The sequence below is a fragment of the Cetorhinus maximus genome, chromosome 25 (assembly GCF_964194155.1).
Source record: "Cetorhinus maximus chromosome 25, sCetMax3.hap1.1, whole genome shotgun sequence".
In the NCBI taxonomy this organism is placed as follows: Eukaryota; Metazoa; Chordata; class Chondrichthyes; order Lamniformes; family Cetorhinidae; genus Cetorhinus; species Cetorhinus maximus.
In genome coordinates, this window is record NC_135903.1 from 17,137,228 (window position 1) to 17,154,506 (window position 17,279).

General features: G+C 41.3%; 1 protein-coding gene across 1 annotated transcript in view; it reads left to right on the plus strand.

The window, feature by feature from the left end:
• Positions 1-17,279, plus strand: part of adam11 (ADAM metallopeptidase domain 11) — a 114,339-nt gene that overhangs the window by 74,933 nt on the left and 22,127 nt on the right. The window contains exons 12-13 of the mRNA XM_078529561.1: positions 6,648-6,747; positions 15,315-15,386. Coding sequence (XP_078385687.1) covers positions 6,648-6,747; positions 15,315-15,386 — 172 coding nt within the window. The remainder of the gene's footprint in view (positions 1-6,647; positions 6,748-15,314; positions 15,387-17,279) is intronic.

Below are 17,279 nucleotides of genomic sequence, written 5' to 3' on the forward strand. Positions count from 1 at the left end.
TCAGTGAGTTTGTGAACCATGGGGGCAATCCTATTGTGGAGTCGGGAATGTTTTGACAAGTAAGTTTAAAAAGGTAACATAATAAAATATCATAATTAGATGCTGTGAGGTAAGTTAAGTTGGTTTTTAATTCAACAATTGATGATAGGGCTCTGTCCTTAAAAGGTACATGGCCATTAAATTGCCCAGCATTGTAAAAATGTTCACATTCAATAGAGTACTTTATCCAGTTGATAAAGGACTCTTCTGCATTGGACAGTATTGAGAATCACATTTCAATGACACATCAAAGAACAAACCTGTTCTTTGGTCTTTGCATTTATTCACAATCCATCCATCTGTTAAGCCTTTGAAAAAAACTGAACAGATGGCTGCCTTCTTTGACTCCTCAACTGTTAGTTCAGAAAACTCCAAAGGCTTTAATGTGTGCAGCTCTGGACGTTTTGTTAACACAGTTGCACAATGGAATCTCATTATGAATGCATGGCCAAGATTCAAAACCACTAATGCTGGGGTTCCCAAACTGTAAGATGCGACCATTTAGAGTCACAAGTTGCTCTTCCACTGAAGCAGCATTGGCGACTGTGGAGAGGAGATGACCCAGTCTGGAGGTTGTAGTGGGACAGCACCTGGACCCACTAGATTGATGCTTCCAAACAGCAAGAGGTGGACAGTGAGCCCAAAGCACCCAATAACATCAGAGATCACTTTTCGTAGTTGAACTCAAGTGGACCTGGGATGTTTGTGTGCTGACTTTGTGCAGGCGGAAGCCGCCAAGTGTAACTCAGCCACTGACTGAGTGCAGGAACTTTGGAGGTTATGCAGCTGAGCCAGGAAGGTGAGTGGTGGCTTCAAACTTTAATGTGTTTCTGCTCCAGTCTGCCTACTGTACAGGCTCCTTACCCCCAGGATAGCAACTCTGTTTCATAGACACCAGCAACTAGACCCAAAGTGGGGGAGGGAAGAGGGGCTGGTAAGTGAGTGAGTGACTGGGGGGTGAGGGAGTGTCATGAAAATATAATAATTTTCATAATATTATTGTGATTTATTGTAAAGATAGGTTAATAGTGGGGTTTGGATTAGTTTCTCTTGGTGTAGGTGTGTATGCTTGGGATTTAATTGAATTGAAGACAGCTAGTCTGGAACTTTTGAGTTATCAAAAGGGAAGCTAGGTTTGAAATGTTAAAATGTAAACATGGTTGAAGTTTTAGAATGTGAGGTGTGAGGAATATTTACAATTTTAGATAAACCAGAGGAGTGAATTTCAAAGAGATGGTAAGGTGTTACACCTGGCTAAGCCAAACAGTGTGTTTCTTTTTATATGGGTAATTATGGGTACTATGAAAGATTTATATTATGAGAAAGGTAAAGTTGCAAAGACGTATTGAAACAATGGAATTTGCATTGGAAAGGGAGAAACATGTATAAAGGATTTGAGGTTATGCGTAAGGAGTAGGAATTCTAAGATCTAACAAGTGTGAAAAGCCTCCAGCCTCTGTGCATCAAATTGCGGTCTACAGGAACCGAAGCTAAGAAAACTCACTGTGAATATCACTGTCCACAGGAAATCGTGTACTTTGTCTGGGTCTGTCTAAATCAATTTTGTTTTTACTGCTCCCTTAATGGAGATGTAATTGGGAGTCAAATTAATTAGGGGAGCTAAGGGAGCTAAGCATTGTAATAATTTATAGACCTATGTATGTGCTTAAATCCTTCCTTCTGTTAAATGTTTAATTTAGTTTTGTAAAAAATCCCTAAGACTCGGTGGATTTATAATAACTGAACTGCAGGCACGCATCTTGAAATAAAATACAAATTGCAAAAACAGTTGTTTCAAGCTTCCCTTTGGGATTTGAGCAGCTTAGCATTTACCATCCGCTGTGCCATAACAGGGAAGTTTGGAAGAGGGACTGCTGAGTGAGTGTCAGTGAGGGAAATTGGGAATAAGGGCTGCTGAATGTGTGGAAAAGAGAGGTTGAGAAGAGAGGCTGCTGAATTTGGAGAGGAGGTTTGGGAAGAGAGATTGCTGAGTGAGTGATTGTGTGGAGGGAGGGGTGTTGGGAAGTGGGACTGGTGTATATATTGTGGGGAGGGGGTAGAGGGGTTGGGAAGAGAGGCGTGTATGGCGGCGGGGGGTGGGGGAGAGGGGCTGATTACAATTTATGTATAGAAGTAGGAAGAGAGGGGCTTCACTGAGTCTTCTGTCACCAGGGAATATGGAGAGCTTGGCTGAAACCTACAGAAGTACATAAAATAATAACATTTTTACAAAGTATTTTACGAACTCAGATTTTCATATTTATATGATGTGTATTATAAATCAACATATAGTAATACAAACTTTAATAATTATATACTGAAAGTTACCATGCTGTTTTATTTGCTGTTTTGCTTTTGCTGGTGCCTAGATCATGTTAATTTTCAAGTGTTTCACATTTCAAGTGTTTTCAATGTTTCACATTGAAAAATAGTGTGGGAAACATTGTCCTAAGAGGAATAAGTTTTTGTTTCAAGTAGAGTTTAAGTGGATGTTTGTTTATTTTGACAGTCTCATGAGCATCTCAAAGACTTCCCAGTGTTATTATTGGGCTCATGAGTCCTGTACATAGTGGATACTAGGTGAGTGGGTATGATGGGGTATTGGGCATATGGAGGGGACATGATGGGTCTGGTGCGGGAATGAGGGTCTGGAGAGCGAATAAGAGTCTTGAGGGATCATAGCGGAGTTGGGGCATGGTAGGCGTGGAGAAGGCATCAGGGATATAGAGGGGTTATGGGTGGGTGGGAGAGATGATGGGGTTCAAGTGTGTTGAGGGCTAGGGGACCTAACACTTATGTACAGAACTGGGCCAAAGTCCCATGGAATGGAGGCGGGCCTTCTGTTCCTGCATTGGGCCTGTTTCGGGAAGTGGCGATCCCTACTCTCGCCTGACCCTGGCTCTGCATGGGAAAAATAATGTGAGCGTGCGAGTTTGAAGCAAGAGGCAGAAATGCGACATTGGGAAACAGCCCGATTCACAATTCCTGCCTCAAAGGGGAAAAACCCAGCCCCCAGTCTGCTAATCTGTTCTGTATTTCCTCTTTGAATATACAACACACAAAATTTGGAGACGCAAGCAAAAACCAGCCGGTCTGTCGAGCCTTTCATGGTTGGAGCATCACAAACTAGACACTGCACACCTCACACCTCCAGCCACCAACGCTAATCAACGCATAATCTGTAAGAGGCAGAAAAAGAGAAAAACCCAGGATCAATAGAGGGAAGAGAGCTGTGGAAAATTCTCTCTGACCTCCTCCTAGTTCAGGATATCACATGGATCAAGTTTTATCGAGAAAAGACACTTGCCATCTATGTGATGTGATTTCTGACCTATATGAAGATCTTTGTTATATTGAAGTTTTATATATTGGGATGCTACTGTAAATTCTTGCAGTAATGGCCTTGCATCTTCATTTGCATCACTGCACTCTCTTACATTACCGATGGAGCAAACCATTTCAAAAGACAATTCACCAAAGGACAGCGTCCCCTCAGATGAAAGAAGTAATTTAAAACAATACTTTAGGATGTAATGTAGTTTTTCTGTTAAGTGCTGTATCAGATAAATAGGGAATATTTATTTTGATGAATGAAGCTCCTGTAGATGACAAAGGTTCTATTCACAAGTATGGCTTGTACTAGCTTGTGGTTGAAGTAATTCTTTAGATCCTGTTTTATGTAAGTGCGTACCATTTTCTCAGTGTAGGTTGCTATAAATCACAGACATGGACATGCTAAATTTGGCTCAGCTTTGATATGCCACTAAGCGCCCTACCTGTGCTTACTGAATTATAATTAAGTGGCATAATATAACCCATCATCCAGCTCACAAAAGCTCCAAAGTGCATCTGCCTTGTGTTGGTACAAAGTTTTAAGGTAAAGACATCTATTATCCTGAATAGTAGTGTATTGTTTGAGAAGATTACGCAGTATTATGGAAAAAATAATTGGAATTGCTATAAATAGTTTGATGGCATCTGAAAATTTTCAGAATTCAGGTAAGGCAAGGAAATGCAATGCCATTTGGGTTGCTTTTATTGCCAGCTCACTAACTCTCCTCTCAGCAATATTTGTGACCAAATGCTGAAGATGGTTATACAAGCTTCCTGTGTCTGTTATTTTAATGGAGTATTAAAGCGATTGCTGACATTGCAGCCAGAAGAAGGTGACATGAACGTGTAACGTGCAGGCCTGTTAAAGTCACTAATGGTCATTACTGGCTTTGTAGAATCAAGGGCTGTTGTGGTAAAATATCAGTTCCAGATTTGAAGAAGAAACCAAAAACACCATGAAGTAATGGATAGTTCTCCTGCATTGTCACGCTGGGATATATTTGCCACACTCTTCTCCATCCAGTCAGGCAATATTTATTCCATGCATTATGAGCACCATTTGACTGTTAAAATATTAACTTGCCTGATTATGCGGATCTCCATCATGTGGGCATGCTCCTGACCCTTAACACCTGGGGAGATTTAATAGAATTTAGCCAATTGAAGATGAATGGATGCATATGGTGATAAAAGTAGTCTTTACAAAGGCTAATTTAATGTACATATTTCAACCATTGCAAAAGCTATTTGCTAACAACAATGCCTGGCACCTGATGACTGACATAATACACAGGGAGGCAAAAAGGCAATTGGGCTTCGGCCTACTGATGGAGCGGTGATAAATTTCAACGCGAGTGCAGCATGAGAGTGCAGTGAGGTGTATATCCCTGCTTATCCCTGCAGGACATACCTGCCATAGGTAGCATGCTTGGAAGAAAGTGGAGGAACAGAACTTGAAGGATGCAGCTGAACTTTACTGTCCCTGGCAAGTCCATCCCACTGCATGCTAACTGCAGATATCATAACTCCTCATGTAACAGCCATAAAGTGCTGCTACTCGTCTTACTGTGGTTTGCTTTGAATGCATCTCCATAAATAACACACGTTGACCATCCTGGTCCCCCATTTAACATGGGTGGGACATGACAGGCGTAAATATTAAGGAATCACATAAATGTCTAAATGATGTCATTGGGTTCTAATTTTAATATATTTATCTGGAACTTAGCAAGTGCAGCTGATTGAAAAATTGGACCGGGCACCAAATTGGCAGAAACCTGGCATAATGGATCCCCACCCATTTGTCCAATATTATACCCTGTTAATGCCAATTAATTGAAAGCAATCAATTGGAAAGTGTGTCCTGTTCTGTTTGTTTGCAAATGATTAGAAATATCCTCTGCATTAAATCTGAGGTACCTTGAAAAACATTTATTCAAATGTTGCCGTTTTGTGCATGTGGGGGTCATTTTTGCCTTCCTATAAATACCAATATCCTATGCCGTCCTCCTCAGTTGTGGATGTGAAGACCCAACTCCCCCTTCAGTACTTCACTGATATGTCCAATCTTCACATTTGAATCTGGACAGTGAGTGTTATCAGTTTATTGATTGGTGAGAGCATCAAAGCTGAACCCAATCTCATCCTTATCCAGCATTCACGCATTGATTTTCTAGCAGGATTTGCTGATCAGCGATAAACATGCTGAAATGGTGATGATTTTTTTTTTCACTCCTAGCCCAAGGAGTGCTGAGGTCAGTTGTCGCGCCCTTCCTGTTTCCATAACTCAGGCCAGAGTCCCAGGTTCATGTCGCTGCACATGCAGCATCTACAGGACAGGGACTGGAAAAATCAGCTGGAATTCCCACTCACGGATGCTTTACAATGGCTCCTCTGGGAAGTGTGCATGAGTGGATGGGTTGAGGACATTACCAGACTCTGCTGTGATCTTGACTTCAATAGCCCTTCCACAGAGTCAAAGACTGGCACATGATGTATGGCCATTTAGTTGAAGTGCCAGATAACTGCCAGTGCCTTTCAAAGTGTACAGTATTGTCAAGTGTCTTCTACAGAGGATGCTAAGAAAGGGAAAACAATTGGCAAATTAAATAAAGGTCAACATGCAGCCTCACATCAGCTAGGTTGTAACAGACATACATGTCTAGAACAACACATTAATGATGCAAAATATTCCCTAAAAATCTTCAAAAATTACTACACAGTAGTGTCAGCTTTGACTCAGTTGGTAGCACTCTCACCTCTAATTCATTAGGTTCTGAATTCAATCCCTCTTCAGGACTTGAGTTGCTCCTGTGCAGAGTACTGAGGGTGTGCTGCAGTGTCAGAGGTGCTGTCTCTCAGATGAGATATTAAACCAAGGACCTATCTGCCTGCCCAGATGGATGTAAAAGATTCCACGGTACTACTTTGAAGAAGACCAGGTTAATTACCCCCGATGTCCTGGCCAATATTTATCCCTCAATCAACATCACAAAAACAGATTACCTGGTCATTATCACATTACTGATTGTGGGAGTTTGCTGTGTGCAAATTGGCTACCGTGTTTCCTGCGTTCAGTGACTACACTTCAGAAGTACGTCATTATCTGTAAAGCGCTTTGAGACATCCGGTGGTTGTGAAAAGCACTATATAAATGAAAGCCTTTCTCTATCTGCTTCAGCCTTTGACAGGACACTATCAAATTGAAGAAGATGGCAGATTTCAATAATAATGTGCTGCAGTTCTTTCATCCATGTTCCTGTTTGTTCCACTAGATATTATCTTCCTCAAAAATTTTCAAGATGCAGCATTAATGAACATAGACAGTTTCTACAGGCTGGTGGTGGCATCTGCCTTTTCAATAAGCCTCACAAGGTAAGCCCTTAGATAAACTTTCAACATACTTTGAGTGGCGTGTGGCTTGCAACTTTTTTTTGGGGGGGGTTGTGGGAATATTTTGTGTTTGTAAACCTCATCTGTGCTAAGGAAAGAACATTTTACTTTTTGTATCCCATATGTACTTCAATCACCCACAGGTCAGTTATATCAGATTGGATTCAGTGTAGCATCACCTTTGTTCATCACTGTATATGGGACCTTGCTGTGTGCAAACTGACTGCAATGTTTGCTTACATTATTATGATGGCAGTTCAAAAAGTAATCTAACAATGGTAAGCACATTGTGATACCCTGAGGATATGATAACATATATAAAAGCTAATTATCTCTTTCCTTCCTTTAGATTAGCTGTAACTTCCTTTAGTTACCCCCACCACTGAAGGTAGGCGGAGGTAATGTTTTCACCCGTGTTTGTTAGTAAAGCTAGCATGCAGGTGCAGCAAGCAATCAGGAGGGCAAATGTTATGTTGGCCCGCATCGCAATGGGATTTGAGTAGAGATGTCTTGCTGCAATTGTATAGTGCCTTGGTGAGACCGCAGCTTGTGAGTGTTGTGTACAGTTTTAGTCTCCTTATCTAAGGAAGGATATACTTTTCATAGAGGGAGTTCAACGGAAGTTCACCAGATTAATCCCAGTGTTATGGCACAGCGGATGGTAAATGGTGAGCTGCTCAAATCCCAGAGGAAAACTTGAAACAGCTGCCACGACTGTTTTGCAATTTGCATTTTATTTCAGGATGCATGCCTCGAATTCAGTAGCAATAAGTCCACCCAGTCTTAGAGGTGTTTTTTACAAAGCTAAATTAAACATTTATTGATGAAAGAAAAGATTTTAAGCACGTACATAGGTCCACATATTACTACTATAATAACTCCTAAATCCCTAATTAACCTGGCTCCCAGTTACAGCTCTGTTAAGGCAACAGTAAAAACAAAGAGATTTGAACAGACCCAGGCAAAGCACACAATACCCTGGACAGTGAGTTTCAAAGTGTTTTCTTAGTGACAGTTCCTGTAGACAGTGACTTGATGCACAGATGCTGGGGGTTTTTCACACTTGTCTTAGATCTTAGAATGCCTTCCCCCTTACACATAACCTCATCTCCTTTATACATGTTTCTCCCTTTTAATGCAGCTTCCATTGTTCCCATATGTTTTTACAACTTTACTTTTCTCATAATATAAATCTTTTCACGGTACTAATTTTATCAGTAACCTTTGGGGAAAATAGACACGCTGTTTGGCTTAGCTTCTTGTGGCTAGGTGTAAGATTTTACCATCTCTTTGAAATTCAAACTAACCTAATTTATCTAAAAATGCAAATGTTCCTCGCATCTCACATTCTAAAATTTCAGCCATGTTTATGCATTTAGCATTTCAAACCTAGCTGCTTGTTGATAACTCAAAACCTGTAGACAAGCTTTCTCCAATTCAATTAAATCCCACACACACATGTACTATCCAAACCTCACTATTAACTTACCTTTACAATAAATCACAATAATATTATGAAAATTATTATATTTTCATGACACCAGGGATGGTGGGATTGTCCTATGAGGTGAGATTGAGGAAACTGAGCCTGTATTCTCTAAAGTTTTGAAGAATAAGAGGCGAGCTCAACAAAATTCTTACAGGGCATGACTGTAGATGGTGGATGTAGATAGGACATTTCCCCTGGCTGGTGGGTCAAGAACCAGGGGACACAGTCTCAGAATAAGGGGCAGGCCATTTAAGATCGAGGTGAGGGAGAATTCCTTCATTCAGATGGTGGTGAATCTTTGGAATTCCCTATCCAAGAGAGCTGTGGAAGCTCAATCATTGAGCATGTTCAAGACAGAAATTGATAGATTTCTAGATGCTAATGACATCAAGGGGAATGGGAATAGCGTGGGAAAGTGGGGTTGAGGTAGATGATCAGCCAATGGCTTACTCCTGTTCTTATGCCTGTTTGTAAACAATATATCTCAAAAACTAGTGGACACACTTCAACAAAACTTGGTACATGCAGCATAATGCAAGATCTGAACATTTTGTTATATTGCCTTCTCTGCTACCTTCTCTAAAGTTAGTTCAATAATGGCTGCCTGCAGCTGAGCAAGTGTTAATCTTACTCAGTGCCATACACAACAGAAAGATGGTGACGAGGCTGGGATGGGATTTTCTTTTACATTTCATTTGAGAAATTAAGGACTGAAGAGCATTGTGACACATTTTTGGAACTCCTAAAGTTGATTTTGAGGAAGTTTGAGCAATATGAAAGATTGCTCCATGTGGGCATATCATATTCAAGTACACAATGAGTCAGCTCAGTACATAATTCAAAAAATGGCACTGAAGACATTTTTGGAGACCATGGGGAAATTCAACCTTAACAAAGAGGACTGGTGTAATTATGAACTAAGGTTATATATTTGGCAAAAAGTGATTAAATAGGAGATGAGAATAAAGTAAATGTTTTCCACACCATGATAGGGCCAGATGCTTTTTAGGTGGTGTCTAACCAGTATTGCCCATGAGACACCAGTTCAATGGTCTGTTTTGAAATTAGTGAGATTCTGGACTCATTATTGCATGTTAAAGAATGAGATTGCACTGAGAGCTATATTCTATGAAAGGAAGCAGTTGCCAAGTAAGACTGTTGCAGATTACATTCTCAAATTAAAGAAACTCTCTTGTCAATGTGAATATGATGTGAACTTAGAAATCAATCTTAGAGACACGTTTGTAGGAGGCTTAAAGAACAATAAAACCCAGGTCAAGCTTTTGACTAAAGACAATAAGCTGATGTGGACGGAGGCCTGTGATGAGGCCACATCCTTAGAAATGACAGAATGAGATAGTTACAAATTGCAAGGAAGCTCTTTTCCTGAACCAGCGGCTTGGAGTCATATCTAGCACAAAGAAAGATGGCTATGGTTGTTAGAAGTCAATCATCTCAGCTCCAGGACCTCACTGCAGGGGTTCCTCAGGGTAGTGTCCTCGGCCCAACCATCTTCAGCTGCTTCATCAGTGACCTTCCTTCCATCATAAGGTTAGAAGTGGGAATGTTCGCTGATGATTGGGCAATATTCAACACCATTCACGACTCCTCAGATACTGAAGCAGTCTATGACCAAATGCAGTAACACCTAGACTATATCCAGGCTTGGGCTGACAAGTGGCAAATAACATGCGCACCACACAAGTGCCAGACAATGACCATCTTCAACAAGAGAGAATCATCACCCCTTGACATTCAATGGCATTACCATCACTGAATCCCCCACAATCAACATCCTGGGGGTTACCATTGACCAGAAACTGAACTGGACTAGCCATATAAATACTGTGGCTACAGGAGCAGGTCAGAGGCTAGGAATCTGAGGCAAGTAACTCCCCTCCTTAGTCCCCAAAGCCTGTCCATCATCTATGAGGCACAAGTCAGGAGTGTGATGGAATACTCTCCACTTGCCTGGATGAGTGCAGCTCCAACAACACTCAAGAAGCTCAACATCATCCAGGAGAAAGCAGCCTGCTGGATTGGCACCCCATGCACAAACGTTCACTCCCTCCACCACCGATGCACAGTGGCAGATGTGTGTACTATCTACAAAAAGCACTGCAGGACCTCACCAAGGCTCCTTGGACAATACCTCCCAAACCCATGACCGCTACCACCTAGAAGGACAGACACATGGGAACACCACCACTTGGAAGTTCCCCTCCAAGCCACTCACTATCCTCACTTGGAAATATAACACCGTTTCTTCACTGCCGCTGGGTCAAAATCCTGGAACTCCCTCCCTAACAGCACTATGGTTGTACCTACACCACAGGAACTGCAGTGATTCAAGAAGGCAGCTCACCACCACCACCTCAAGGGCAATTATGGATGGGCAATAAATGCTGGCCTAACCAGTGATGCCCACATCCCATGAATGAATTAAAAAAAGAAAGCCCACCAGATTTCATGAGATCCAGGCCCCGCGGCAGCAAGTCAAAGATTTAGAAGCTACTGTTTCCATGGGCACCATCATTTAAATGCCCCTATTTCCAGTCAAAGTGCTTTGCCTGTGAGAAAGTCGGTCATATCCAGATGGTATGCAGGACTAATGGAACAGTGATGCTCCAGGTCAGAGTGAAGCAGTGAGTCATAGTCATGCACCAGCTTGAGGTCGGGATAGAGCTAAAGCTAGCTTAGGAGTCTGGAAATCCTCAAATGTGTAAATGATAGTTATGGAAACAGAAGCTGATGTTATCGAGCAGGAAGATCAAGAGTTGTACTCAGTCAGAGAGCAAGAAAAACACCACGTGGAAGATGTGTAAAAGGCTTAAGGTATTACACCAGCATCTACACTAGAAATGAAAGTCAGAGATTCTTCAGCTGTAGCTGTGTCTGTTATCTCACAAAAAGTCCGTAAGTCACGTTCCCTTATGTAAAACTGGTGTGAAGCCGACTAGTTATTCCAATAACAGTATTGCAGTGTTAGGTAAAGTTAGCATTAGAGTGGAATACAATGATATATTCTATCCCTTACTATTGGTATTACTAGAAGAGAACAAAGTCTCCCTGATGGGAATGAATTGGTTTTAGAAGATAAGGTTAAACTTGGCCGAGTTATTTACAGTAGAGATCAGGAAGAATACGGCTGACATTGAGGAAGTGCCAAGAGAGCACAAAGTGGTCTTTGAGCAAGGAGGAGCAAATGATAAAATTAGGCATCACAAGGCCAGTGTACAGCTGACATTTTGCAAGGCTAGGCCAGTATTTGTGGAACTTAGTAAGCAGTGAGTAAAGAGCTGAACAGATTAGAAAGAAAGGGGAAATTAAGACGGTGAAGAGCCGTGAATGGGTTGCAGCCATTGTGGTGGTTCAGAAAGCAGACAGGTCCATTGCAAAGATTAAATAAAGTGATCGAGAATGAAACTTACTCAGTGCCTACCAGTGAAGATTTGTTTTCTAATTTAGGCAATGAATAGGTGTTCAGCAAGATAGATTGGTCAAATGCATGTTTGTAATTATAATTAACTGACAAGAGCAAGGGACTGCTCACCATTCATACACACAGAAGGTTGTACCAGTACTAAAGGCGACCGTTTGGGGTGTCTACTACTCCTGCAGTATTCCAGATCAGTACGAAGTGGAACGAAAGGAGTGTGCTGCTTCTTAGATGACATTCTAATTAGCAGTAAGACAGAGAACATTAATCAACTTCAAGAGTATGCTATTAAAACTAAAATGCACAAATGTTGCTTCATGATGCCAATTGTAACGTAACTAGGTCACCAAATAGACGGTGAAGGTATCCACCCAAAGCGAGAGAAAATTGAGGGGACTTTGAAAGCAATAAGACCAGAGAACAATGAAGAACTTAGAACATTCATAGGGATTGTTGTCCATTATTCCAAGTTCATCCCTGACTTAGCTAATACATTAGCTCCACTGTATCTACCGCTCAAAGATGGAATAGGTTGGGAAAGGCCAGAGGAGTGTCAGAAAGCATTTGAATAAATGAAGGTGGTACTGACTAGTGATGCTGTTTTGGACCCACTATGATCCCAAAGAAAGTTTGTTTATTATGCAGTGCCTCATCTCTGGGGTTAGGTGTTATTACCTAACATAATGGAAGACAGTGCAGAGAAGCCTGTAGCACATGCATCATGTACTTTAACAAAGTCAGAGAAAAATTACTCAAGTTGAGAAAGAGGCATTAGCAATCATTTATGGTGTTACTAAGTTCCACAAATACTTGCACAGTAGAAAGTTAATTTTGTTAACTGATCACCAAGCCCTTATGACCATTTTTGGTTCAAAGAACAGAGCACCATCCTTTGCGGCAGCACGGCTTCAGAGATGGATTTTGATTTTGATGGCCCAGCAGTCCGATACTAAATATTGCAAATCAGCAGATCATGCTAATGTGCATGTTCTTTCGAGATTTCCTGTGAAGACTGATTCATTTCTAGCCACTGAGTTACCGGTGAATTACTTTATATACACAAATGGTATATTAGTGTACGCTAGAGAAATTAGTGAAGACGCTCGCAAGGATGTGGTATTCAGTAAAGTGCTCAATTATGTCATGAATGCCTGGCTAAAAGAGTGTGATGATGAAAAATTTCAGGAGTATTTCACACAAAGAAATGAACTGAGTGTATATCGAGGCTGTCTCCTATGGGATTTAAGAGTAATTATTCCACCAAGGTTTGGAGAGAGAGTGTTAGAGGAACTTTATCAAGAACACACAGGGATAGTCCTTGTGAAAGCAGAAGCAAGAAGCAATTTTTGGTACACAAAGGTAGATACAGGTATTGAAGAGTCGGTGAAAAGTTGTCGAGTGTATCTCAGAATGGGAAATGATCCAACCAGGCTCCTTGCATTCCACGATCAAACACAAGAAACGTGTCGATTCCTTTATAGCGGAAGGGAAAGAGTACTTTGTTTTGGTCAAGTGAACAAACGTTGAGTCTATGCCCAATACTACAAATGCCAAAACTACTGAGGTTCTGAGAAACTGGTTTGTAATATATGGGTTTCTAGAAGTGTTGATGTCAGATTACAGTCCACAGTTTACATCAGAAGAGTTAGAAATATTTCTAAGTAAAAATGGAGTCAGAAACATTTGAATACCACCATATCACCTAGCATTGAATGGTGCTGCAGGAAGAAGTGTACAGATTGTGAAGAGGTCTCTGCAGAAGTATTTGCTAGGTGTCAAGCTGGGCAGTAATTTGCATGTTTCTCTTTGACACAGGTCAGACAATTTTCTGTTCCCTTACAGAATAACCCCACAGTCTACAACAGGTTGCGCACCTTATGGGTTGGTGTCTAAACACGCTTCCAGGACAAGGTTTATTTTGCTTAAGCCTGACGTCAATAGCAAAGTAAGAGAAAGGCAAGAAAAGTGACGATCAGTCATGCTAAACCAGGCATAAGATTTAGAGAGTTCAGTGCTGGTCAGCAGGTCATGGTGAAAAACCACCGAGGTGATAAAGAAAAGTATGTAATTAGAATTATGGTAAAGAGACTAGGTGCATTCACATATATGGTTAAGATTGGAGAGAGACTCCATCAGTGTCATGTAGATCATTTTCTTGAATGAGAAAATCTGACAAAGGGAGAGCATGATAAAACTTCTATAATCCAAATTCCTCCTACAGTCCCAAGTGAAAGTCAGCTGGTCAACTGTTTCAAACACTGTAGACAGTCCGAGAAGGGATTATTTACCTTTGTCAGAGCCATGAAGGATGTCAGCTGTGACTTTGATCAGGGCCATTTCAGTACAGTGGCAGAGACAGAAACTGATTAGAGGGATTCAAAAATGAGATCCGGGAAAGATGGACACATATTTAGGAGGCGATAACACAATTAAGAACATTCTGGAAAGGGAAAGGAGGTTGGAGATGGGGCTAGTTTGCAAGGACTGATGTGTCAATGGTTAGCTTTTTTGAGGAGAGAGATGATGAGGGCAGATTTGTCAGTACCTGAGGAGATAGAACCGTTAACAATATCAACTGCTGTGGGAGTCAGGTATGGGAAGTTGGGTGCAATGTATTCTCTAAGCTACATGGATCAATATTAAAGGGATCGCTGAGTGCAAAACGCTGCATGCACAGCAAATGGAAGTTAGAGGGGAACATTGCTTGGGTGGTCAGTAGTTTAGTGGAAACAGGATCAAGGGAGGTGAATGTCATATACAATATGAGCTCGGAGAGCACAGCATTGGAGATAAGAGAGAAACTAGAGAAAGATGCAGATTCAGGGCTAGGCCAGGGGGTAAGCTTTGAGGAAGTTTGGCCCAGTGGGCTAGGGGAAAAGAGGGAAGTGGCAGAGACCACCGATCAAATCATCTCAATTTTATTGACAACGATTTTATTGACAATCCATGATCTGCTCACACTTATTGTCAGAGGAGAGAGTGGTTTTAGAAGCTATGATGGTGATAGATGGACACAGCATTAGATGAGCATTGTCTACAAAAAAGTAGTTTGCCATTTTTAGTCAGTCAGGGCAATGAATGGGGTCAATGGGGAGTGATAGGAATCTGTGTTTTAAGACAACTTAACTGATCTCAACAATGTGATTGTTTGACTTGACAGGAAATTCAGTGTTGGTATTTAATATTATATTAGATTTTATTAATGATAGTGATCATACCTGCTGTGTTCACCAATCTTTCTGAGATCTTGATGGGGCTCCAGCTTACCAGAAGAACAATAGGGGAAGAATAATAGATGGGCTGAAGTTCCATTCCGTCCAAAATCTCCACGCCCCCCCCCCCCCCCCCCCCCCCCACCACCACTCCCCCCCACCACCACTCCCCCCACTCCCTCTCTCCCTCCCCACTCCCCCTCTCCTGATCAAACCAGCTCCAATAATTTCTGGATGAATAGTTTTACACTGTACAACATGTTGGAGCATGTTTTATTCAGTAGATGATTTTTAGAAACACATTAACATTGGGGGGAAAAAAGCACTTGTTAGACCCTGTGTTAGTGAAATTGATGGTAATTTCCATTAGTTACAAGTCTAAAAATGAATCTTTCAACAATTTCCACAGCTGGTTGATCCTCAAGAATGTGGAAATGGATATGTGGAAATGGGAGAAGAGTGTGATTGTGGTACTGCAGCTGTGAGTAGAGCTTATTCTGTGTGAAATGTAATGTATATGATTTCATATTGTACCAAAGGGAGCTTGCTGTCATATTACATGAAATGTGTTTTTCCCTTCATGTTATTTGTAAAGAAACAAACGGCTGCCTTTAAAGAGGAGATGGTTTGGGTACAGCCAAGGTACATTTCCATGAGGTGGACTGTTAGGACAAACCAAGCCAGAGCCCCCTGGATGACTAAAGAGATGGAGAGTAAGCTGAAGCAGAAAAAGGATACGTACAGCAGATGTCATGTTGATAATGCAACTGAAAACAAGGCTGAATGCAGGAAGTTCAAAGGGGAAGTGGTAAAAGTAATGAGAGCAAAGGGAAAGTATGAGAAGAGACTGGCAACGAACATAGAAGTGAATCAAAGTCTTCTGTAGGCATATGAATATTAAAAGTAAAATGAGGGATGGGCTGAACAGGTACCAATAAGGGGATTTATGGATAGAGGCAGAGGGCATGGCTGAGGTACTAAATGGGTACTTTGCATCAGTCTTTGCCAAGGAGAAAGATGCTGCCAAAGACATAGTGAAAGAGAAGGTAGAGATGTTGGATGGGCTAAAAATTGTTAGAAATGGTGTGTTAGAAAGACTGATTGCACTTGACATTGATAAGTCACCAGGACCAAATGGGATACATCCATGAATACTGAGGGAAGTATGGGTAGAAGTTGTAGAAGCACTGGTCATAATATTTCAGTTTTCATTAGAAATAGGGATGGTGCCAGAGGACTGGAGAATTGCATATGTTATACCCTTGTTCTAAAAGTAGTGTAATGATAAACCCAGCAACTACAGGCCAGTCAGTTTAACCTTAGCAGTATGAAAGACTTTAGGAACAATAATACAAGATAAAATAAAGAGTCACTTGGGAAAGTGTGGATTAATTAAGGAAAGCCAGCACAGATTTGTTAAAGGTAAATCATATGTAACTTACATTCTGGAGTTTTTTGATGAGGTAACAGAAAGGTGTGGTGTGAGTATTGCAGTTGATGTGGTGTACATGGACTTCCAAAAGGCATTTGATAAAGTGCCACATTAACAGACTTGTTGGCAAAGCCAAACCCCATGGAATAAAAGGGACACTAGGAGCATGGATATGTAGTTGGCTGAAAGACAGGAAGCAGAGAGTAGTGGCGAACAGTTGCTGTTTGAACTGGACGTAGGTATACAGTGGGGTTTCCCAGAGGTCGGTACTAGGACAACTGTTTTTCTTAATGTACATTACTGACCTAGACTTAGGTGTGAGGGCACAATTTCAGTACTGTGACCTGTGATAAACTTCAAGAGGACATAGACAGACTGGTGGAATGGGTGGGCACAAATTTAATGCAAAGAAGGGTGAAGTGATACATTTTAGTAGGAAGAACGAGGAGCAACAATATGAAACAGAGGATACAATTCTAAAAGGAGATCAGGAACATAAAGACCCAGGGTAAATGTGCACAAATTGTGAAGATGACTGGGCAGGTTGTGAAAGTGGTTAATAAGGCACATGGGACCCTGGCCTTCATAAATAGAAGCATAGAGTACAAAAAGCAAGGAAGTTATGATGAACATTTATAGAACACTGATTTGGCCTCAATTAGAGTATTGTCTCCAATTCTGGCGCCACATTTTAGGAAGGATATGAAGGCATTAAAGAGGGTGCCATACAGATTTACAAGAAAGGTTCCAAGAATGAGGAAAGTGGATGGCATGGATAGATTGGAGAAGCTGGGACTGTTGTCCTTAGAGAAGAAAAGCTTGAGAGGATATTTGTTAGTGGTGTTCAAAATCATGAGGGGTTTGGACAGAGTGTATAGGGAGAAACTGTTCCCATCGGCAGAAGGGTTGAGAACCAGAGAACATCGATTTAAGATGATTGGC